This window comes from Diachasma alloeum, unplaced genomic scaffold (genome assembly GCF_001412515.2).
Source record: "Diachasma alloeum isolate Michigan unplaced genomic scaffold, Dall2.0 Dall_scaffold_78908, whole genome shotgun sequence".
Taxonomy (NCBI): domain Eukaryota; kingdom Metazoa; phylum Arthropoda; class Insecta; order Hymenoptera; family Braconidae; genus Diachasma; species Diachasma alloeum.
In genome coordinates, this window is record NW_021683643.1 from 135,343 (window position 1) to 161,156 (window position 25,814).

General features: G+C 37.3%; 1 protein-coding gene across 8 annotated transcripts in view; it reads left to right on the plus strand.

The window, feature by feature from the left end:
• Positions 1-25,814, plus strand: part of LOC107047867 (uncharacterized protein CG43867) — a 77,572-nt gene that overhangs the window by 25,330 nt on the left and 26,428 nt on the right. The window contains exon 1 of one of the 8 annotated variants that reach the window (XM_015270750.1): positions 16,463-16,499. The exons of the other annotated variants lie outside the window; for them this stretch is intronic. Coding sequence (XP_015126236.1) covers positions 16,470-16,499 — 30 coding nt within the window. The 5' untranslated portion in view covers positions 16,463-16,469. Of the gene's footprint in view, positions 1-16,462; positions 16,500-25,814 lie in introns of those variants that run through there. 8 annotated transcript variants of the gene reach the window in all.

Consider the following 25,814-nt stretch of genomic DNA (forward strand, 5'->3'; position numbering starts at 1 on the left):
TAGGAAGTGGAAAAACGCAATTCTGAGCCGTCCATCTGCCTATACGGAACCCAAATTTCCTCAGGAATCGAATGGAATAGGTTTTAAGGCTCTATCTCTCATAGTTTCCGAGATAATAGCGAAACACCAAAGTGCCAAAAAAAAATAATTTAATTCATCTTGTATAGGGTGTAGGTAGTGGAAAAACGCTATTCTGAGCCGTCCACCCGCCTATACGGAACCCAAATTTACTCAGGAATCGAATGGAATCGGTTTTAAGGCTCTATCTCCCATAGTTTCCGAGATAATCGCGAGAAACGAAAATGCCAAAAAAATTAATTTAATTCATCTTGTATAGGGTGTAGGAAGTGGAAAAACGCATTTCTGAGCCGTCCATCTGCCTATACGGAACCAATTCAATTCACGGAGAGGAATATTCAGTAAAAATTACGGAACTCACAATTTACTCACCGATTACGGAATCGGCTCAGAATATTTAAGTGAGGGTATCGTAATTTTTCACAGGAGATTCAGGTAAAAGTTACGGAACGCTCTGGAAAAATTTCGTGACAGTTCTGTAAAATATCCTACAACCACATTTCGCTCCGGAATTACGGAAAAGATACGTAATTTTTATTGAATATTTCTCTCGGTGTTGAATAGAAGGGGTATTGAGAACACGGATAGCCATGATCATATATCATAATTACCGTTTAATTTTGAAGCCGTCAATTATTTAATATCACTCTTAACCTTTAAATAATTCGAGTAATCATCAATTTAAATATCCAAATTTTAACTATTTTATCAGTCTATTATTAGGTAACAACATTGCCGATTATTTGGTTAATCGATAATCACTTCTAAGAAATTCGAAATATTCACTTAACGAAAAATTTACAGTTCTAAGTTATCAAATATTTAATTTATCATCAATCGGAAATTTAAACTATTGATATATTATTTTTAAATTTTGATGAGTATATTCGAACGTTTATCAATGTAAGTCGCAAATCCTTTTAATATTGAAAAAATATAATATTGATGAACCGACGGTAGTGGCCGTGCGGTTAGAGTGCTAGACTCGTATGCCAATGATCCGGGTTCGCTTCCCGGCACCGGCGGTCAAAATTTATAGCGCTCCAATCTCACAGTTTCACTGCCGAGCGGTAGTCCCGTCAAAAGGATGACTGTACCAGGGCAGGTTTTTCCCTCGAATGAGGTTTTCCCGCCCTTCGGCAAATGCGGTACAGGGGGCTGAGGGGGGTGGGAAGGGAACAAATCGTAAAGACCCGAAAGGGTATACGAGAAGAAAATTTTTTTTAATATTGATGGCCATCCTCGATTGAGAATATTACACCTCAATTACTTGTTCTTACTTTCATACTTCTCAAAGAGAAGAAAGGGATATTCTCAATCTTCAACATTATACAATATTAAAATTTACTTACTGAGATGTTATAACGTATGAAAATCATGTCACCTGGTATTGGTGACAAAAACCCTGAATTTCACAATCGCGAATTCCTAATAATTGAGGATACATTCCCAAAAATGAGTGAATGAATGTCCCTGATGATCAAAAAACACTGTCTTCTGTGTTCAATTGATGAATTCAAGTTTAATTACCTTCAACTAACCTTAACGAACCCCAAACAATTAAAGCCTGATATTTTCATTACACAAAGAATGTCAGAAACTGTAGTTTTACACGAAAACCCATAATCTCCTCTCCTTATTGTTCCTGAGATTTGAAACAGTTGCTTAACGATACCTCCCCAAGAATTTCCCTCTTAAACCAGTGGAAACTAACAATGAAACCCATGAGAACAATTTGTCATGAGAGAGGTATGAACAAGGGTTTACAGTCGCACTTTGCACAGGTAACCGGCTAGGTCTACATGTGTATACATTTGCAACGGGTAGAAAACTTTCCCCATTATTATTAACGCTTCTACACTCACCCCTTTTCCACCCGTATTTTGACGAAAACTCCGTTGGCGCTTTATCCTGGGGTTTTCCACAGGAGTGGGCTCCTGGTGGCTATGAATGTCCCTCCAAGTACCTGCTCGGAGGGGAAAAAGTCTCTTTCCCTACCAAGATTCCGGGGGAATCCCCTGGTGGTAAAACGGGAGTGATTGTAAATAACTGCTCAAGGCGGAGTTTTGCAAAGCCTCCGAAGTGAAAATCCCCACTACTCTCCTTGATTATCAACTTTAAGCAACATTTTAAACCGAGTGTGTTTATTGCACGTCAACAAATGAGATTTTTCATTGTACTTTTTTAATGAATAGACTTTCTACTCGCAATATCTGGTCTCATTGGAATAAATAGACTTGGATATGCAGAGGTAGAGGAGCTCTCCGCGCCTTTTTCTCGAGTCTTCTCATTTCCCTTTTCATCCAGAAATATCAAAGAAATGTTCAACTTCCTTAGGGTATGTTACTCCATCCAATCTCGCTGATTGTCGTCTATATTTTTTTTTTCATTCAGCTCGTTGTCGTTTGGAGGAGCAAATCATAATTCCCCCACAAGTCGTTCGGCTCGAGTGTTACAAAAGGCTGATGTTTGATGGGTGCAAGTGATGATAGTGGAGGAGATAGGGGAGCTTTTGCTCCGGTTTTCTCTCTATTGGAGGATTCGGTGGAAGTGATAAGAGTCCATGGTCAGATGGGGAAGAAAAAGGAAGTCAGTGAGCACAGACTCTACGAACTATTCCCCTCAATCGTGCCATCTTCTCAGCGCTTTCCTCACTCCTTTTTTTTCCTCCCTTCACTCGTTGGCTTCACACTCTTCCCTACGATCTCAAGATTAAATTAAAACGACCCCGAAAATATTCTCGGCAGTATCAGCTGTCAGTTTCAATTTGAAACCTGATCCCTATCTGTGGAATTTGTTTTTCGATAGGATTCAAATTGATTTTCTTTCACCTTTGGGAATTATATTGAAAATTCGAATGGATGATACACATAGAGAAATGGCGCATTTGAATTGAATAAAACTTTCTTCAGTGCTCACTTTTCTACTTATTTTGATAAAATCGTTTTCATTGTATGAAATAGATGATTCGTTTTTAATTTTAGTCTTTATTCGGATCACTAAAATTATTGTTCATATTTAAAGAATTATTTATTTAATGAGGATAAAAACGTAGGTAAAACCAATCCCGAACTTAATGATTGGACTGCAAGTGACAGTTTCCATGGATTTTTTCACCAAACTGGGAAAAGGGCGCGCGCTACGCCCTTTCCCGGGAAAGTTTCAGGTTAAGCGAGGTTATCATCACAGATGACTATTATTAATTCATTGTTCACATTGTTTTTAAAAGTGATTAATTTTTGGAGATAATGAAAGTTCTAATAGGATGTCGAAAGGGAATCGAAAGGTTACATGATATTATTTTTTCATCGATTTACCACTGCATTCCGCTTCATTTGATCTTGTTGGATTTTCTTTATCATTATTTTCATTGTTGAGGTCATGGAGTTCCACGAAATAAAAATGGAGAAATTGAATTTAAGTGAAGATGAATAGAATGCAAATATTTTTTTCTAAAAATACATATATAAAATTTTCTCACGCTTGTATATTTATTTTTAAAAATATGTTCTTATTATATAAAATATTCAAGTTTAGGATGGGAATAATCATAGGTCAAGCATGACGGAATAGATTGTTGACAAAAAACGTTACATTCTTCTTCAAAAAGAGGATTTTCATATTCCGATGACTAAATTTCCTTGAAATTTCCGTGGCACTCTCTCTTGATGGAAAATGTTCATCAATGTACCTGACATTGATTTAAAAAAAATCTCTCCGTGTGCCATCCAATAAAATCCCCAGACAATTTTCTGAATGAAATTGAGAGCATCAAATGTATCAAGAAAATTTCGCTTCATCCAGGAACAATGGATCAAAGTGGATGGCGTGCCTGTAGTTGAGAGCAGGTATTGTTAGACTTGATAAATGAACTAAAATGCCCAAACCGCCCGCAGGCTCGTGCTCAGTAGACCTGATGCCGTACAACAATACTTCCAACTGGCGATATATTTTCCACCCCAAGCAGCTTTGTCTTATTTTATTCTCTGGCTCTTACCAACTGAGTAGAAAAACAACAAAAACAAGTACCTGCGTTCGTGGAAACTTAATTTTGTAGAAAACAAATCCCAAACAAACGCAATCTGAAAAAAGCCACGAGAAATGTGAAAGGGAATGAGAACGAAAGAAGAGGAAAACAGATTCAAATATATATCCGTTTGGTGTTCCTAGAGCTCGTTACTTTGATGAGTGGTGCACGAGTCAAAGTACTGGGGGCTCTTAAGGCAAGTGCCCGGAAGTACTTGCGCCGGTGTCCAAGCTCGTTAATTTCAAGTGACTGTTTCCAGGGGCATGTCTATTTATAAAATCTTAGCTGAATGAAAGCATCTGTCATTATTCTCTCATTAAATTCTTCGGGAGATGAATCTAGGTGAGCAATCGATTGTGAGGGTAATGGCTGTTATCGTTTATGTACTGATGTCTGTCAGCTCAGCTACTCTCCTCAAGGGGTGACCTGGTGTGAGAGTGGGTAAAAGCTCGCCCGAGGGCTCAACTGGTAATTATCTTCAAGCAGCGACAATGCCGCCAAGCTCACCCGCTCATTTCACATCGCGTCGCTGATTATGACAGTGATGAATGTGCCGAAGTTGGGTCACCGAGGATTTATCACTTCCCGATGGAGATGAAGACCTCGGCGAAATGAGAGGTGTCTCTGAGGTGGAAAAAAATGCTGAGGGCAAGTAATGAAACACTTCGCGAAGTAGGTCGTCAACAGCTGTTGAATGCGACCCAGTTGGGGGTGAATATCATGAAAAAGTCACCCTCAAACATCAGAGATGGCACCTCAATCCAGGTGATGCATTGATACGAAAAAAACTACTTGATATTTTAGGCAAATATCTCTTTTTTGAGGACGAATCGCTTGGGGGCAGAAGACCTCAGTGTTCATGACTTGACCATGTGAGAATTTCTTAACGCTGTCTGTATGAACTTTTAGAATTGTGATTTCGCCCACAATTATTACATTTTATCTATGAAACTAGTTTATCGACTCGATCATTGCATTGTTGAATCAATGAAGTAGTTTCGTAAATAAAAAATAATAATTGCAGGAGAACAGACAATTTTAAAAGTTCATACAGACACAGGGGTTCCGTTTTTCCTTAAAGATATCTAAGTATCTTTTGCAGTTCTGCGCAGACCACACTGTAGATTTTGAAATTACCATTTTCAATTATCAAATTTGTCAATTAAATTGCGCAGGAAAAATTTCAGAGAAATCATGAATATTCAGCGTTAGTCAAATTACATTTTCCTGAGAATTATTTATTTTTTCAAAATTCGTTGTTTATAAATAAATAATTGAAATTGTTTAAACTTTTGGAAACCTTATTGTTTTAGGCATGAAATCGATTTCTGCTCAAATTCTGAATATGAATAAATTTGGTACGATCCGAACCAATGATTTTTGTGGTGGAAAATTCATTGTTTATAAATTATTCATAGAAAATGCTCGTAATTTTCAAAAATTGCAATTTTTCAATTATTTCATTAATCTTCCTCCAAAAATCAACTTTCTATTTTTTTTCACACTTTTAAAATACTTTCTAACGGTTCAATACCGATGTATTCAAATACAAATCTATAAAGTTTAAATAATGAAATGATTGCGAAATGTCCGGCAACTTAGGGTCAAATGGGGCTCAAATGAAAGCTCTGATATTCGACTAGAAAATTATTCTCAAGATATCGTATTTTTCGTGTCAAGAGATGAGAAAATGACTCAAAATACTAAACGCTTCGACTCAGTGAATATCATAAACAAGTCAACCTCAAGCATCATATATACATCTCACCTAAATGCAGGTTATGCACTTCTAGAAAAAACCGACCTAATCCCAAAACTAATTTCTTGAGTCACATATCTTTTTTTTTAGAACGAATCGCTTGGGACAAGAATGCCTCGAAGAATTCATGGGTTGAACATGAAGACTTCCCGGTGAGGTGAGAATTTCTAAACTTAAGATATCTAATTTTTCGCGTTAAGAGATGAGAAAAATAACTCAAAATACTGAAAGCATCGACACAGTAAATCGCGAATCAGAAGTCCTATTGAATGAACGCAAAAGTCATGGAAGGGAAAATCGTCAGACACATTAGCAAAACTAGTGCCTGAAACATTCTCCTCCACTTATTTTCTCCGCGCTAGTGATATCCGATCGTCGAGACCACACGATAAATTTTTTGGATAGATCATCACTGCCTGAAAAAACATCAAAAGTTTTGGAACTGTTGCAATCTCGAAAGATATTGGATCGGTGCATCTCGCCACGATTTTTTGAGCACTTATTTTGCCTGGGTCTCGACTTTTTCGTTTTCTTCTATCTTTGTATCGCCGATATATCGGCGATATAAAAAAAAACGAAAAAGTTGAGACCCAGGCAAGATAAGTCCTCCACGGAGAGAAATGTTCAGTAAAAATTACGGAACTCACAATTCACTCACCGATTACGGAGTCGACTCTGAAAATTTAAGTGACGGTATCGTAATTTTTCACAGGAGGTTCGAATAAAAATTACGGAACGCTGCGAAAAAATTCCGTGACAGGTCCGTAAAATTTCCTACAACCACATTCCGCTCCGGAATTACGGAAAAGATACGTAATTTTTATTGAATATTTCTCTGTGTCCCAAAATCGTAACGAGATGCACCGATGCCATGTTTTTCGAGAAGCGACGATTCCAAAACATTCGATGTTTTTTCTGACCGTGATCATCTATCCAACAATTTTATTGTGTAATCTCGACGCCATCACTACTCCGTGCACGAAAAATCACGAGAAACACACAGCACAGAAAATTATTTTTGCGACTTTCCCTCGTTTTATCTCTCAGCGTGTTAATATCTAGAGAATTTGGGTAAAAATTCGGTTCGATGCATTATTCCGATGCCTCTGGGCGTATCACATGTGCAATCCCTGAGTGAAAGCCTCGCAGCATCTGGCATTTGCAGCATATTGGCTCATTGCACAGCGTACACTGTGCAGTGGCTGCTCTCTCGTGTCGAGGATCAAGCACATAAGCGCACTAGTTACAGCGTCAGCCATGCAGGTAACGTTCCATGCAAAAGCCTGATGTATGATGGCCCTCTTGAATTAATGGGGCACGTTGCTATTCTCGAAAATGTTTTGAACACTGGAAAAAAAAATACAAGGGGGAGTGACTCTGCGTCATCTGGATTTATATGTTGAGTAAAGCGATGGAGGATTGTGCGTTCTGGTGTGATAATTCACGGGAATTTGACGAAAAATCGTCGATTGAGAGAGAAAATATTGGGGATACATCGATGGACGTCATCATGCGGCTGGCGGAAATCGGAAAATTTTTGGATATGGTTCAGGTTTATGAGGATTTTACATAAACAAAATTTGTAACACATTGTTAATCACTGTTACAGGTTTTCCACTGAAATTTCAAAGAATTTTGTCATTGAAAATTCATAAATTCATGGAAAATCCATGGAAACTGTAAATTTCAGGTTAATTCTTCCAGGAAAATTAATGAAAAATCCCAAAAATTCAGAGAAACTTCTTGAATTTCAAAACCCCCTAAATTTTGAGGGATTTCTTTTAAAAATTCAAGGGAATTCAGCAGTGAATATTCATTTTCACGTGAAAATTCATGTTAATTGTGAAATTTCCGGATTCCTGCTGCTAAAAAATTGGAACTTGACTTGAATTTTCAGAGAAATTTGAAATTCCATTGAATTTGTCACCTTAAATCGAATTCCAGGTCTTTTTGCGGAAAATTCAGCCAAATTTTTTTAACAGTGTTCTGCTTAATGCACCATCCGAAAAAAATCTCTTGACTCAAGTAGAGGCTCCAGATTAAATCGAATATGATCGAATTGATTAGGGGAATCTCAAATTTCACAAGTACTGTCACTTGTTAAAAAAATTGCGAAATGGAGTGTACAATTTCAGTCGAAAACTGTTGAAACAGAAAATTGCATTCTCCCTTCATCAAAACCATACGTTCTTAATTTAATAAATCTCTGGTTTCCTGTGTACACACTCCATCTAGAATTTTAGTGCAATATCCTGCACTCAGGCTGTGCCTTGCACTCTGCCTCGAGCGCGATATGGGGTTGCTCTCAGTTCTGATGTAACCAGCCAAACCCGTAGGTTAATCAGCCTGCAGAATTAATTAAGCCCGTTATAGAGGCGTTTGGTATCCACCGCGGCTTGCTGAAGAGCACGTGCTCCATACGATCACTAACTGCTCAGTATTTATGACCGTTGCGCCACTGTTTGGCGTGTCAATAAACGTGGTTTAGCATTTTCACAAGGGAAAGGCCGTTTTTTTTTTTAATTCATTCTGAAATTTTCGGTTGATTGCTTATTCGAATGTCCTATGCTGCACAGAAGTTTAATGCAATGTGTTGTTTTGGGGAATTTCGACGGAATTTTGAATTACGTCAAAGTCGGAATGAAACAATGCGTAAAAGTTTATTAAACCACGGGTAGTTGCAGATATTTAGACAGCTCAAACATTTCAAGTTTCTGGTTCAGTCGGGGAGGCTCTTGTTTTCCCCAGTGCCCTCGAGCTGTTTCCCGGGATACTGCATATTGGACCAGAGCAGTCACAAGTGTTGGCTAAATTCTCCATTACGAAGTTTCTCCAACACATCGCAGTACATAATGCGCATAATGGAAATGATTGTTTACATCAACTCATCTGGTAGCATTGCAAGGGCTAAGAAAAATAATAGTTGATAATTAAATTTCCTGAAATTTCAATGATTTCAATTTTTACCTCCGACGTCAAACCAAAGGGCCCCTCCCTAGGGGAGCTGGTGCATGTACAGAATGCTAGCAAGTGTTCTAAATCACTCAGATGCAATTTCACAGTTGAATAAATGATATCTCACTCACTGATCCCAGAATACTTCCGTGAAACCAATGAAATCAGAAAACCCGTTAAGATTGAAACTCCAATAATCGACAATTTTAAGAGTTAAAGAACCCCATCAATAACTAAAAATGTATTCAGTAGTAATAGGGGAAGTGGTGCATTTACCGCCCACCTAAGGGAAATGAGTCGGTTTTTCCAGCCTCGCACTCTACAAGGAGTCATAAACGGTTAGAATGGGTTCTTCGAGGTGTTTACTCGAAGATGTAAAGAGGACAGATTTTTTATTAACATTAAATATATTTAATTATGCAATGCAATTGCCATCGGCCAGTGAGCGATGGAATCGAACTTTGAGGGTAATACCGCCCGGCGTGCGTCCAATACCGCCCGCCTTGTTTTGATGACTTCTTTGAGCAATGCAGACCAACTGTTATAATTTTTCCTATTTTCATCCTTCGTTTCCATTCTTTGGCTCCATTTTGAGAAAGATTTCACGTGAATAATAATAAATTATCCTGAATTTACCCGACGTTCCGGTGGCCACCGACTACCCCAAACAATCGAGCTGTCACTCGACCGCCCTCTAGCTGCAGAGTCTAGCAGCCCTATAGAAACCCTGGGCGGCATTACCCACAAACTCTGGGCAGAATTACCCACAAACGCGGAGGCTGATGAAATAGCCAATAATAACTGATGTAGATGTTTTTTTGCTATCGAAAAGGTCGCAATCGATGTGGAAATGTATAACGAACATATATTTCGCACTCCATTCAATTATGGGCCAACTGAAAATTTGAAAAATCTTAATTCTGGGGTCGAAATATTTTAAGCATTCGGTATATAGGAAATGATTTGGGTTTTTAAAATGATGTTTCCATGGGAGAAAATTGAAAAGTTCTATTGAAATTACTTGTTGTTATCAAATTTTGCATAATAAAAAAGACAAAAAAATTTTCTCAGTCAATCCTGGGAAATACGGGTGGGCGGTGTTTCCCGCTGAGCGGTACCGGCACCAGTTCCCCTATATGCTTTTGACACTCGGTATCTTGACTCTGCAACGTCGTTGCCGAGACGGAACCACATGAAAAACGATTCGAAAAAATGAGTTTTTGTATTAGAAATGATGAAATCTGTTGTTTCTTCTGTTACAAAAAAAATTTCAGTTTCTCTAAAATTCGTCTAATTAAAATTTTGAGTTTTCAATGATGATTTTCCTGAAATTTCAATCATTTAAACTCCGAATAATTGTCTAACAACGCGCCCAGACATCGGAAGTATCATCGAAATGATTAGTCATTCCACGTGTAAGGGAGGATGCAACTCCTCAATGCGTCCAACTATTCCTACAACGTCTGTATAGTAATGCACTGCGTGAAATTCACGGCATGTGCGATAGTGTGGTGAAAGAATTACAGAAATCAATAGACAATCCGGGAATTCGCTTAGACTCTCACATCAGAAAAGCTCAATATCTTCCTTTCACCGAATTGTCCATAAATTTCCATATATTTATGGCTCTGTAGCTGGAGAAATAGAAGCCAATGGACGGAGCATAAAAATATGATGTTTGGATTTCACAAAGAATTGGAAAAAAAGACAAATTAGAAATTTGCGGGAAATTCTCAACTTCATTAAACGACCGGTCTTTACTCTATTGTTTACAATATATTGTAATAATCAATGAAGTGCTGCAAAATAAATTGTCTTTCGTTGAATTTCGGATGAAATACCGAGGGATCTCATCATTGAAAATCCATCATTTGATAAAAAATCGATGGAAACTGTCAATTCCAATTAAAATACTTGATAAAAACTAGTAGAAATCAGGAAAATTCAGGTGAATATAAACTCGGATTGTCAATGAATTGAAAATTCTGTGTACCTTGTTTGTGAATATTGATGTTTCTCACCTAAAATAGAACAATGTTTCTCCACACAAAAGAAATATTGAAGAAAATCCATTCAGTGTAGAATGAATTAGTAGTGAGTGGAGCAAAATGGACACTTACAACTATTTAAAATCTCAATAACTCATTGAGTTTGTGATGAAATAAAATAATTTTATTCTATGAAAACTGCAATTCTTCTCGTCTGTAATGAGCCTAGATTGAACTTAATTGATCAATTATTTTTTCAGTCATAAAAATTGCAAAAAAGTTAAAATGGGTCCATGTTACCCCCAAATGACCAACTCTTACAAATTTTGCCCAAAAGCTTTCTAATCCGTGACTTGTTAATTAAATCTGATGATCAAAAATTCCCAAAATCGATCATTAAATGCAGCATTTCCCCCTCTCCCCAATTTCCCAACAACAATTATCCCAAAAAAGCGGATGAAATGAGTGAAAATTTCCGGATGAAACACAAGATTATCACACCTGAAAACCCTCACAAAGGTCATAATCAGTATTCCACCCAACGGAATTAATTATTCCATTCGCAAGTGGTTGAATCCAAAGCTTGATTGCTTTACATGCACAAAACTGACCCATCCCCCCGGTGGTTCACTACGCTCTATGCAGTCTCTCGCGCTCTCCCTGACCAAACAAAAAACGATAAGTGCACGCTGTACAGAGAGAAGTACCAGCGGTAAGAGCCGGAAGGGGTCGCGAGGGGGAAGGGAGCCTATACACAGCGAGATAGAGAGCAAATGGTGAAAAGGAAAAGGAAGATGTACGTGTGCGCGCGACACTGGTAGCGCGGGGGCGCGTATTTTCGTGTCTCGAGACATGCGCGCGCGTTACCGACGTCTAGACTCGGAAGAAGCCCGCGCCAGAGACACGCGTTACCAATGACTCCAGTAATCGTGCCGCCGCAATCGGGTGCAGTGTGTACATTTGTCCCTGTGGAATACTTGTAAACACACCGTATTAAGTGAAAATAGAAGAAAAAAATTTAAAAAAACAATTCGAAATCACAGATCTCTGTAAATAATCAGTTATTCCTTAAATTATTTTGTTCAATTGATACGAGAGCACGATAGAATGGAAGTGGGGAAATCAAATGAATGAGAATGCAGAGGGGGAAAATCAAATAGTACAAGAATTTATTGACATCCGTAAATAACAACAATTCCCGGATATTAAAACTCTCAATCATAGTGAAATGTTTTTCAGTGACACTATTGATTGCGGTCGAGACACATAAAGTATCGTATGTTACTGTAGGTATTGAGTACACCCGAGTTATAATCGACAGGTGGGAATGACAGGGGCGGGAATGAGAGTGGAACGATGATCCACAACGGTCTATCAAAGCCAAGCGAAATTGCCTTTGCTGTCGACACGAACCCACGGGGATCCGTCCATCCTCGACTATCGGCCCTTTCCCCTCGGCTCGTTTTATTCAAAAACTCTTCTCTTTTTTCCATGTCCTCTGTCCAGTGGAGTTTCATCGCGAAAAGCTTTTGCGAGGCTTCACCGTTCTGTAAATGCGATGGGCAGGCATTTAAGAACAAAAGCTCGGCGCGATAGTTCACATGTCCAGAGCCGTTGAGTAAATCTCGATTAATCCAATTCGTGTTTGACGTTGCGCATCGCTGCACATCTCATCATCGCTTTTTCCCCCCATTCTGTTTTATTATTTTTTTTTAGGGAGAGAGAGTTTTATTTTTATTTCTCCTCCACTCAACTTTGACTCAATTGGATTTTAAAATAGCCTTGGAGACACACTCTATACTATGGCTCTCATTTTTGTATCGTCTTAGAGTCGTTACGCGGATGGAGGAGTCGCGCCATTCCCCTTTATCCTCATCAGACGACGATGTCGACGACATTCGCCCGCGCAGGAAATACATTTCTTTTTCGTCATTACACCGACACTCCAAAGACTCGGCATCCATTCGGGGAATAAAAATACTGTATGGGCACACCGAAATAGTCTTCCTCTTATCCTTTTCGGTGAGACTCGTGATTTTATCTTTTCGAGATGGTTTTTAATTCAGTGGGGAAAATGAAGCTGATGTAGCGTATGGAAAAAATTACTTGAATTGAGTATATTTTATACCAGAATCAAGTATATGTGGACGTCCGCATAAAACGGGACCACTTTGTCGATTCTAGTTTTCAAGATATTCAGGTTTTTGTTTTAGCATCTCCCATTTACACTCATGTTAAAGTGTTTTTTCATCTGCTCCGGCGACGTCATTTTTGACCCTATGAGGATCATTTTGGAATCAAAATGTGCGGAAGGTTATAAATATTATCAGAGTATACACAACTCCATATCGACAAAGTGGTACCTTTTCATGCGGACGTCCATATATACGTAAACCTGCACGGAGAGAAATATTCAATAAAAATTACGTATATTTTTCGTAATTCCGGGGCGCAATGTGGTTGTAGGAAATATTGCGGAAGTGTCACGGAATTTTTCCAGAGCGTTCCGTAATTTTTACTTGAATCTCCTCTGAAAAATTACAATAGCGTCGCTTAAATTTTCTGAGTCGATTCCGTAGTCGAGTTCCGTAATTTTTACTGCACACTTCTCTCCGTGCATAAAATGCACTTCAATATCCTCAACATTATCATGACAATTGATAATAAACTGGAATGCATAGACCCTCGAACAGTAATAGAAAAACAGTCCGTCCTATTATCCCCATCAATTGCTGAAACATTTTATTCGCTAATGGAAAATTGGTAAACAAATTGCACAATTTGTGCAAATAAAGTTCAGTTTGAATAACCCCATCAATTCGAATCAACCATTTCTCCAGGTGCAGATTACAATCCGCGTCAGGATAATTTCTACCACATTTTCCTCTCCATGTCCTCTTCACGATCTTCTTCATTCTCGTTTGCACCACCCCCTTTCCACCCACTTCAGTTTGATTTTTTTTATCCCTCGCAACTTGTCACTTTGTTCTTCTTTATCCCGCTATTCCATACTGTTACCTCCAAACGATATACTTTGCTCGATGGTTTGAACACAAGAAGTGGCCGGCTTCAGTATACGAAAAGTTGGAAAGTCGTTGGTGTTTTTTCGTTTTATTTGAGACTAAAAAGAGGAGAATCGCAGCGTCTCAGGCGACATGTAATTTATACCCGAGCAGGTTAAAATAGTCGCCCTGTTAAAATGAAAGATATATCATCCGAGGAGGGCCATACGCTCGCCCTCCGCCAACTATCTCTCCTCGTTTTCCCTCTCACATCCTATGTTTCGTGTCTTCTGATTCTGACCTCTTCCCTTTCCTTCTTTTTCCGCGTACGATCTCTCTTTTCTTTTGAATCGTTCGGCTTTTTTTTGGCTTTAGTTCGATCTCACAGGGAAAGGTCTTTATTTATCGGCGGGGGACACGCGATCTCATCGTTTTCTCAGCCACTGGTATTATTTTTCAGGACAAATCCTGGCGAATTTCTCTCCTTTTCCCATTTCTCATACGCGATTTTCTCACTGATAAATTATCATTTTTGTTGGGGGTTTTTCAAGGGGGGGGGAGGGGGTATTGGGTATTCACAGAGAGGAGTGAAATGGGAGGCGCAATTCTTCTGGTTTAAGAAGCTGTGGGTGATGTCAATGATAAGATACACTGTTGAAGTTTTTTTGACAATTAAGCAATAGTTCCACTTGAATTCTCAATGTTGTGAATTTGAATTCAATTTAAGATTAAATCGTTCATGGAATTTCTCATTCAAGTTGAAAATTCACACGGAGAGAATTTTTTTAGAAAAATTCTAGTGCTAGCACGGGAAAAGAGGCGCAAAGTGACGGCCAGGAAAAAATTTCAGTGTCGGCACTAGAAATTTTATTGGGGAAAATGTGAATTTTTCCCCGTATTTCTGTGAAATTTTCACAGAAATCCCCAGAAATTTTACCAGAAATATCAAGAAATTTTACCTTAACAGCACTAGAATTTTTCACAACCGGTGGATTGTGATTGTTTGCAGTACTCGTACTAGAATTTTTCTAGAAAATTTCTCTCCGTGCAGGATAATTTGATTTCTCATGTTAGATTGTCACTGACATTTCAATAATGTCTAGAATTTTCAAATCGAGGGGCTACTCACTCTCGAAATCACGGCGCCACTCTGGCATGAAATCATTCCGAAATCACTTAAATTAAGTTATTTCAGCTCTCATCTCCGTAATCACGTGAAATCGTCTGAAATCACTGAAATGAGTGGCGCACTGGCGTGTTGTGCGAACCATGCAAGTAATTCGTGATTTTGATATTGACACGCCTGCCAATAATAAAATAAAATGCCGTACGCACTGCCATAGTAAAATGCACGGAGAGAATTTTTTTTAGAAAAATTCTAGTGCTAGCACGGTAAAAGAAATCCCCAGAAATTTTACCAGAAATTCTGAAAAATTTTACTTTAACAGCACTAGAATTTTGCACAACCGGTGGATTGTGATTTTTTTCGGTACTCATACAAGAATATTTCTAGAAAATTTCTCTCCGTGTGGTAAAATGGACCGCTTTTCATTGTCATTATAATATAGTTCAAAATTGGCGGAGTGGAATCAGACGAATTTGTTATTATTTACCAGTTGTTATTGCCAGCTTTGCTTTTCTTAATTTGACACAACCCGTTTTGCCCTACCTCTATTATTTATTAACTTAATTTTTCTGAAATCACGGATTTCGAATTAATGAAATCATTCGAAATCGTTGAATCACTTTTTCCGAAATGACTGAAATCACCGCTGAAATCACGCGAAATCGAATTCCTTTCGAAAGCATGGTGTCACTCAATTATGGAATGTGTAATCCCTCGTTTTAAATTCATTGCGGAAATTAAACATCATATTCAACTGAATTTTCACATTATTTAACAATTTTCATCATCATGTGAACCTGAAAATTGCAATTCCATTGAATACTCCAGAAATGAACTGATTTTTCAATAACAAAGTCCATGAAAATGTTGTGTGAATGAGTGAATCTCAAAAACTTCAAGATTTTTTACTTGTAATTTCAGGAGTAATTTTTTAACAGTGTAGAGACATTCTAACCTGAATGAAAGAGGATACGAATTGTTTTGCGCAATAAGTTTTTGAAAATTCTCTACATTAAACCTCAAGTTGAAAAAAGAATCGTTTTGAAAACAAAAAGAATTATTTTTAAACCGAAAACAATCTCCAATATTTTCTAATATTAATGTCAATATTGTGCGTCTGAAATATTTTCCCCTCTGTATTCTAACGATTATAAATTTGTTTCTAGAAAAAAAATGTGAAGTGGGTAGCCGTAATTTCCGATTGATCGTGTGATGGATAGTCGAAGGGTCGAATGTAGGTTACGCGTAAGGGTCTGAGAAATCGAGCGAGTGGCGACCCGAAAAAAAAAATAAGAGACCATTAACCCTCGTGTTCGTAAATCGACGCGCGAATCAATCCACCGGGTTCTCCCCAACTATTTACGTCCATTCGAGTGAGCGAAGAGGTTGGGTCGTCAACCTGCACTATCGGAGTTCGGTTTTGTTTGTTTACGTTGTGACGGAGTCCAGTTTCAGCATTAAAAGCGGGTCATACCCGAAACATCAACAAATGGTGCAACCCGTACAAACCGAGAACAACAACTCTACCCTCGACATGGAGTCCCTCGAGGAAATGCTGCGCAAGGTAATTGTCCAATTGCAGTGGTCCGTTGATCGTTAAGGATGTCTGGGGATTATTGATGAAGCTGAAACTAGCGTGATATTTGCCAGCGAAAGATTCAATTTAGACCGTTATAAATTTTCGTCTCAATTTTCCGCGTCAAATCCCCTAAATTTGTGTCACGTTTAATTTTCACTGACATTTCAGGAAATGTTGTAATAGAATCAAATATCTCATTGATTTTCTGGTTGAATGATCTGAAAATCAATCAAATACTTGATTTTTCAGGTCAATTATTCCATGAAAATTCGGAAAAATCAGACAAATTCAACGAAAAATTGCAAATTCATGGCATTTTATTTCTGAATATTCATGTTCTATTGAAAATTCAGTCAAGTCGTGGAATTTCCGTCTCACTCCCACTAAAAACACATGAATTTCCTCGAATTATATCTAAAACTTGAAATTTCATTTCATAATCTTCCAGTATTTATTACTTTCATGATTTTGTTTTCATGCACTTCCAATTTATCGATATGTAATATATTCATGATGTACCGCGGAACGATAGTAATAAATGAGAATTTATGAGAGCTCCATGAAGCGCAAATTTTCTGAGATTTAAGTAAATATGGTCTACATATTAGGAAATTTTGCTCTCAGCGCAAAGTGAGTCTTTCGCGAGTTTCAGTTTCATGGATTATTGGCATTATTATTGAATATTGCCTTTTTCAATGAGAACTTTGAATATCAGTTTCTATTATTCGGGAAAATTCCGGTAAATATATTCTTAAATTTTCAATTTATTGAAAAATCAAGAATAATAATAATTTTTCAATTATAATTTATTGCTAATTCAAGTATTTTTGGCATTACATATCCATGCTTTCCTGGAAAATTCAAATAAGTTGAGAAATTCTAGCCTTAATACTGCTAAAAAAATTGGAATTCCATTGAGTTTTCAGTGAATTCTGAAATTTCAAAGAATTTTGTAATTGAAAATTCACAATTCTATGGAAAAACGAACGGAAATATTTGATAAAAGTTATTATTTGAAAATTTAACGTAATTTGGTATTGAATATTCATGTTTTCAATCCTGCTACTCAAAAATTGGCAATACTCCATTCAAGTTTCAGTGAACTCTGGCATTTTACAGTTTTCCCCCTAAATCGCATGCAATCGCTCTCCTGAAATAATATATTTCAATACGAGTGAGACGAAGGCGAAGCCGAGGGCTGCCAATCACACGAGTTGAAAATTGCCGTTTCACATGTGTTGAACAATATTTTTTGACAGTGATGTCATGTTCAACGAGTGGTCGAACTGTTCCTTTTCGTTTACAAGTGGACGAAAAGACTTCATTTACTTTTCGTTTACGAGTAAACGAAAAGGCACTTTCTGGCACAAGGTGAACGTATCAGCAGTGTCAAAAATTGCTAGTCATTTGTCCATAAAATTCGGATTACTAGTCTGTCCGAATCGGATTTAGGGAAAAAATGGTTATGGAATTTCAAGTTTTAAGTCGAATTCACGGAAATTCATGAGTTTTCAGTGCGAGTGAGATGGAAATTTCACAACTTGATTGAATTTTCAGTGGAACATGAATATTCAGATACAAAATTACATGATTTTTCAATGTTTCCCTTAATTTTCCTGATTTTTATGAATTTTCACAGAGTGAACTGAAAAATCAAGTATTTTATTGATTTCCAGATCATTTGAACAGAAAACCAATGGAGTATTAGATTTTTCAATGACACGATTTCCTGACATTTCACTGGAACTTGAACACACTAAAATTTTTTGAAATTTGCCGTGGAAAAGTCAGACTAAACTTTTTAACAGTGTACCATACGGAGAGAAATGTTCAATAAAAAGTACGTATCCTTTCCGTAATTCCGGAGCGAAATGTGGTTGTAGAAAATTTTACGGAACTGTCACGGAATTTTTCCAGCGCGTTCCGTAATTTTCATCTGAATCTCCTGTCAAAAATTACTATACCGTCACTTAAATTTTCTGAATCGATTCCATAATCGGTCAGCGAATTGTGAGTTCCGGAATTGTTACTGAACATTTCTCTCCGTGCATAAAACGCACTTCAATATCCTCAACATAATCATGACAATTGATAATAAACTGGAATGCATAGACCCTCGAACAGTAATAGAAAAACAGTCCGTCCTATTATCCCCATCAATTGCTGAAACATTTTACTCGATAATGGAAACCTCATTATTACCTCGCCATTATCTCCCTTGAATCGATTCCGTTCATCTGTTGGTGAGTATATTCACCAATAAACGCACCGCTGAATATCAACTGGGGATTCCAATACTCCGCCCGACAACAGTTGGTTGTATTCATAAATTTTCCCATTATGTCCCGCATCGAGAGAACCTAAAGGGCGCAAGTGGTGCGCTAATGCCAGGGGACTTTCGTCTCTTCGATTCTCAACGCCATCCATCGCGGATTGCACAACAAAGACGCGGGAGAGGGTGCGTCAAAGCGTTGATATGCATGAAATCCTCTTTTCAATTTTCCAAACAAAACAGCATTACCCACTGTACAGCCTCCACAGAAAATAAAATAGAAGGCGAAAATTTTTTAATGAATACAAAGGGAAAAAACATTGAAAAAATACTTTGGTGCAGGTACAGACAGTATTTTTCCACTTTTCAGTGGCTCGACGAGGGGTGAATTTACATTACGCATGCAGAGTGATCGAGGCGAAAAAACGAGTGGAAAAGAAAAAAATAAACGCAAACTGCAAGTCAAAATTAAAAGGCCTAGTGAGTAGGAGGCACGAGCACTCCGACTCCTCAACTAGTGCTTCCTGTATAATGTATTCCGACAACACGCTGAATGAGCTACTTAACGTTTACTCCACGTTACTTAGGTAATCCGGGGGTATTAAACCGAAAATATACGAAAATTGTCATGAATGAATAATTTCATAGGCTTAGGGAGGAGTGCAGTAATTAATTGGACGATAGTTGGTTGTCTAGTTAATTAATTTCAGTCAGTTTGGGAGATGGGGGAATGGTTGTAATTCATAGTTAATTGATGAAGTGGTGAACCGTAGCAGGGCAAAGATGGTTGATGAAAGTTTTGGCTGAACTTTACGGTTCACTTTTTTGAAATTTCTGTCAAGTGACGGTTCCGCTGAAATTTCAAGGATTTCCATAATTGAAAGTTCACATTTTCATGACGAAGTTGATGGAAATGGTTATTTCACTTCAATTATTACGTGAGTCGATAGAAATCAAGGAAATTCAGGGTAATTTATTCGGGAATTTTCTACATGTTCAGGTTTTGATTGGAAATTGAAGGAATTATGAATAACAATTCATAATTTGATGGAAAACTCAATGGAAACAGTACATTTGAGTTCAATTATTCCATGAAAATGCATAGAAATAACACAAATTCACGTAAATATATTCTTGAATTTTCGATTAACTGGAAACCAACATAATTTGATACGTAATGTTCGTGTTTTGGAATTCCATGAGATTTCGCCTTTTTTTCTAACAGTCAAGTTTCACATTTTGTTATAATAGGTAATTCAGCAAAAGATATCGGAAGTCATTTGTTGCTGAGAAATTTTGCAGTTGAAAAAAAGTCCTCTTGAAAGAAAATTGGTTTTCAAAATGAATTATTATGAATTATGAACTAATTATAAAAATCGATTCACAACATCGATGTTTTTAAAAACATCGCCTATCCCTAATTGAAAATTGAAGGAAGGGGAATCCTTGTCTTCCTGCTACACTTCTAGCATGTTTTATCAACTGATATTAATTGAAATTCATAATTTGATGAAAAATTCAATGGAAACTGTAAACTTGAGTTCAATTATTCCAGAAAAATGCATAGAAATAACACCAATTCACGTAAATATATTCTTGAATTTTCAATTAACTGGAAACCCAACATAATTCAATACGGAATACACCTGTTTTCCATTCACTGACAATGGAAATGAGTTGGCGAATTCTCGTCTTCTTGCTGCTAAAAAGTTTGGAATTGCATTGAATTTTAGTCAACTGTGAACTTTCCTGATTATTCTCATCCTCAGCCGAATGTCATGTTACTCTTCTAAAAATAAAAAGTAAAATCCATCTGATTTTACTTGTAAAAAAAAATAGCCAAAGTACTTGGATATCCTGAATTTAAACAAAGTCGTAAGTGCCGGTATTCCCCTATTCTCTCCGCCATAATGACATTATGCACCACAAAATGGAATTTGATTGACTACAATCTACTATTTGCCTCCAGAATGGCTTCCTCCGTCTCCCGGCAAATTGAATGATTCCATCAGCCCACACCACTTGAGATTCCCCCGAAAACGTCGGAAAATATTCTACTGATCCTCCCCAAACTCTCCTAATACAACAAACGCCCCACCGTGTACCATATAGGATCGATGGCATCGATATAACGAGCCAGTATACCAGTGGCATCGTTGTATACTACCCCGAGTTGTTGTGGCGCTTTTACCAAATCCACCCATCCATCAGCCCCGAGTGTACTATATACCAATGGATATATCCACCGCACAAACAGGGCACACACATTGCCCCTTCTAAACGGCGAGAGCGACGGCAAATAGAAATAAATACCCATGGCGCTTGGGACAAGATATACTGAGTCAAACGGGGATGGCAGAAATTTCACCTCTCTTGTCTCTCCTTGCCTGATACAACTGCGGANAAAAAAAAAAAAAAAAAAAAAAAAAAAATGGAATTTGATTGACTACAATCTACTATTTGCCTCCAGAATGGCTTCCTCCGTCTCCCGGCAAATTGAATGATTCCATCAGCCCACACCACTTGAGATTCCCCCGAAAACGTCGGAAAATATTCTACTGATCCTCCCCAAACTCTCCTAATACAACAAACGCCCCACCGTGTACCATATAGGATCGATGGCATCGATATAACGAGCCAGTATACCAGTGGCATCGTTGTATACTACCCCGAGTTGTTGTGGCGCTTTTACCAAATCCACCCATCCATCAGACCCGAGTGTACTATATACCAATGGATATATCCACCGCACAAACAGGGCACACACATTGCCCCTTCTAAACGGCGAGAGCGACGGCAAATAGAAATAAATACCCATGGCGCTTGGGACAAGATATACTGAGTCAAACGGGGATGGCAGAAATTTCACCTCTCTTGTCTCTCCTTGCCTGATACAACTGCGGATATATTTCACTCCGCAATTTATTCAATCTTTTTACTCGTCACGAGGAGGAAAACGTATAACCCCACCTCGTGCTGATTATTGTACGTGTTTTTTTTTAACCGGAGAACATTTTTTTCGCGATAAACGAGACAGGGATGTATTGCAAATGATTAAAAATGTCTGCAAGGATGAGTTATTTTGATGATTTTATTTGTTAGTGTTGTCGGAGGATACGGATGTACGGAGAAAAATTTTTTAGACAAAGTCTAGTGCTAGGCACTGGAAACGTTACCGTTTACCACCGATTATCAAATATTTTTCTTCAGCTTCATGATTTTTTACCCATAAATGGAATTTAATGTAATGAAATTCCTGATTTACAGGGGATAATAGGAAATGTTATAGTTTTTGGCTGAAATTTCCGGTACACTTTTCGAAATTCATAATTTTATGGAAAAATGAATAAAAATAATAGCGAAGAATAATAGAATTAGTATTTCGTATTTGGAAATTCACAGTTTAATGAAACAGATCATGGAAAATGTAAATTTCATATTCTGAAAGTACCAAAGGTTCAGGGAGCATTCATCTAATTTATTCGTCAATGGAAACATACATGGAGATTTCATTTCAATTAGTCATTAGTAAAGATGTCAAATTTGCCACTCAAAATGTGACAGGTAATTGCCTTATTCTCTAAACATTTCAGGAACTAATTTGATGAAGTGATAAATAATGAAGTCAACAATATGAAGTGAAGAATAATCCTACGTTTCTAGAAATTTTACAATGATTTTATTATTTAAATTAGCAGGTCTGAATTTGAATCTCGATATTGAGCCGTTAACAAACATTTTAAAAATCTGCCTAAAAATTAAAAAGTTGACTTTTGGAGGAAGATTGACGAAATAACTTAAAAAGTGTAATTTTTGAAAATTATGAGCACTTCTATAAATAATTTATACACAATCAATTTTCCACCATATAAATCATTTGTTCGGACTCGTAATAAATTTATTCATATTCATCATTTTACTATAAAGCGATTTCATGCGTAAAGAAATAAGGTGCAAGGTGTATAAACAATTTCAATAATTCAACTATGAACAACGAATGTTTAAAAAAACGAATAATTGTGTGCAATATGTAATTTCAATAACGCTGAATATTCATGATTTTTTTCAAAATTTTCTCACGCAATTTAATAGACAAATTTGATGATAGAAAATTGTTGAATCTCTAGTGTAGTGTGTACCAAACTGCAAAAGATGCTTGGATATCAATCAATCCAAAGGATAAAAAATTCTTGCATCAACAACCCAAAACTCATCATCCCCGTAAAACAACAGCAGAACAGCATTTTACACAAATAATCGCCAAACAATCAATTTTCCACCATAAAAATCATTTGTTCGCCAGAAATTAATTTCATGCCTAAAAAAATAAAGTAACCGACCGTTCAAATAATTTCAATTATATATTTATGAACAACTAATGCTTGAAAAGTTTTCTCACGCAAATTAATTGAAAAATTTGATAATTGAAAATTGTTGAATCTTCAGTGTGGTCTGTACCAAACTGTAAACAACACTTGTTCAACCATAACTCCAAATGATAAAAAATTGCTCCATCAACAGCCCAAAACTTATCATCCCCGTTAAAAAAAACAGCAGAACGATTGCACCAGCCTCTACGTCCCCCAGTGTACCCAACTGTCAACCATCGTTATCTGGTAATCATTCACAAAGTACCGAAGGTTGACGTGATCTCCAGGGGACGCCTATCAGTGCATGAAGCACCACACATTCATCCTCCCATATTCTTTATCCCTCATCTCTCCCTCCACCTGAGTCACACCCACAGCCATAAAAAATAAGACTGACACGGCCATTTTTCACGAAAATTGCCGCAACTTGTACCACTTAGAGTCCAAGAAAAGTGGTAGCGATGAGTTTGAGATGAAAGGCCCCATCGATAAGAGAAAATTTCGCATTATCCAGAACGACGAGGTGGTACGTAAAATCCTTCCTCTGAATGGCATTTCACGAATAAAAGAGGGGCTAGAATTCAGCAGGCTTTCTTGATATATTTCTCAAGTCGTGAATCGTCAATTGGTGGGATGAGTGGAGGCATACTGAAGAGCTCCTCATACTGCGTATAAAATTCCCCCTACTCCCTTTATGTGGCTTGGAATGCGGATTATCGACCCTATGCTGTAAAACTTCTCTCCACGCGTGCCATTTACACTATGCGTACTTTTTGTCGGTTGAAATTAATTCACAACTTTTGTCCTGCGTGAGACTGAGATAAAGCGAGTAATAAAACGAGTGAGAGAGGGATAAAAAGGGAGAGAGAGAGAGGTACACCCCATGGAGACAGCCGCAGATAGGAAAGACTCTGCAGAGACAACCGCACACCGTGTGCGCTAAACTACCCGACTCCTCACATGTACAAACTAATGTTGTGTAGTTCGGGGATGTATACGTGTGGATATGCTGCTGGTGTCCTAATTGAGAAGAACTCAGGACCCGACGGGCTTCTCGGGTGAATCCCCGTCCCTGAGGATAATCAACTTTGTCCAGAATTTTCCCACCATCTCGTCATTCGTTATTGCTCATTCATCCAAGTTTTAGTAGTAAAATGAGCATTAAACTCTTGATTTATACCGCCCGTTGGTTTATTCAATTGCACGGACGATTTCACTGTTATATGGAAATTCTTGGGGATGTATGAATCCCGGGAAATTAAACGGCGATTCCATCCGCTGAGTCTTTACACTGTTGGAAATTTTTTGAAATTTCAGTCACAGTGTCATCTGAATTTTCGATGTTGTGCACTGGTGAAAATTTTTGTCTGAAATTTTTGGTACACTTTTTGGAAATTTTTGTCGAATTTAATTACCACAGAAATTTCAAGGAATTTCGTCATTGAAAATTCAGAATTTCGGGGAAAACCAAAGAAAACTGTTAATTTCAGGTCCATTTTTAGCTGAAAATGAATCGAAAACCAGGAAATTCCGGTATATGTGTTCTTGAATTTTCAGGACACTGATTGCGATTTAGGGGGGGGGGGAATATTCATATTGTAATTTGGCACTGAATATTCATATTAGGTTGGAAATTCAAATTAATTGAGGAATTCTCGTCTTTATGCTGCTTAAAATTCTGGAATTTTAAAAATCCGTGGGAACTGTAAATTTCAGGTTAATTATTCCGGAAAATTAATGAAAAATCAGGAAAATTCAGAGAAATCTCTCCATGAATTCCAGATTCCTCTGAATTTTCAAATAATTTCTTCAAAAATTCAAGGGAATTTGACAGTGAATATCCATTTTCACTTGAAAATTCATGTAAATTGTGGCATTTCCGAATTCCTGTCGCTAAACAATTGGGACTTCACTTGAATTTTCAGAGAAACATGAAATTCTGTTATTTTGGGAATTTTTACGGAGATTTTGCGGAAGAAGTGAGAGGCAACAGGTGATATTCCCCTTTAATTATTGAAATTGCATTGAAGTGAAACGTGATTTTTACCGAAGGAGAGATATCTATGAGCTTTCGGGCTGAAAGTACGCTGACAAGGATGAATTCTTAAGTTATTCTTCCGATTTATTACATCCTACCGCTTGAATCTACAATTTATTCGGTCAGCCCACACCATCCGGTGTTGGAAAATAATTGAATAATTGAAATTTCGTGGACAGTTTGCTACTAATTTTCAGGAGACCGACATTAAATTAGTTTTTAGAGGAAAAAGTCGTGAAATTTCACTGAAAACTCAATAGAATTGGAAATTTTTTATCAGCAAGATGTGGATGCTCAAACCTACTTGAATATTCAATCGAAATAAAAATATTCAGTACCAAATTAGGCTGAATTTTGAATTAATTGACGATTCAAGAATATATTGACCCCAATTTTCTTCATTTCTATGAATTTTTATGGAATAATTGAACTAAAATCTACAGTTTCCATTGATTTTTTAATTTTTTATTCTAACTATTTCGGGATGAATGAGGGTGAAGTATAGAGAAAAGGACCTAGAACACTGTTACGAAAAAATTTAAAATTTTTTAGTAGCAAGAAAATTGGAATTTCCAAACGTATGTGAATTTTCAATCCCAACATGAATATTCAGCGCCAAA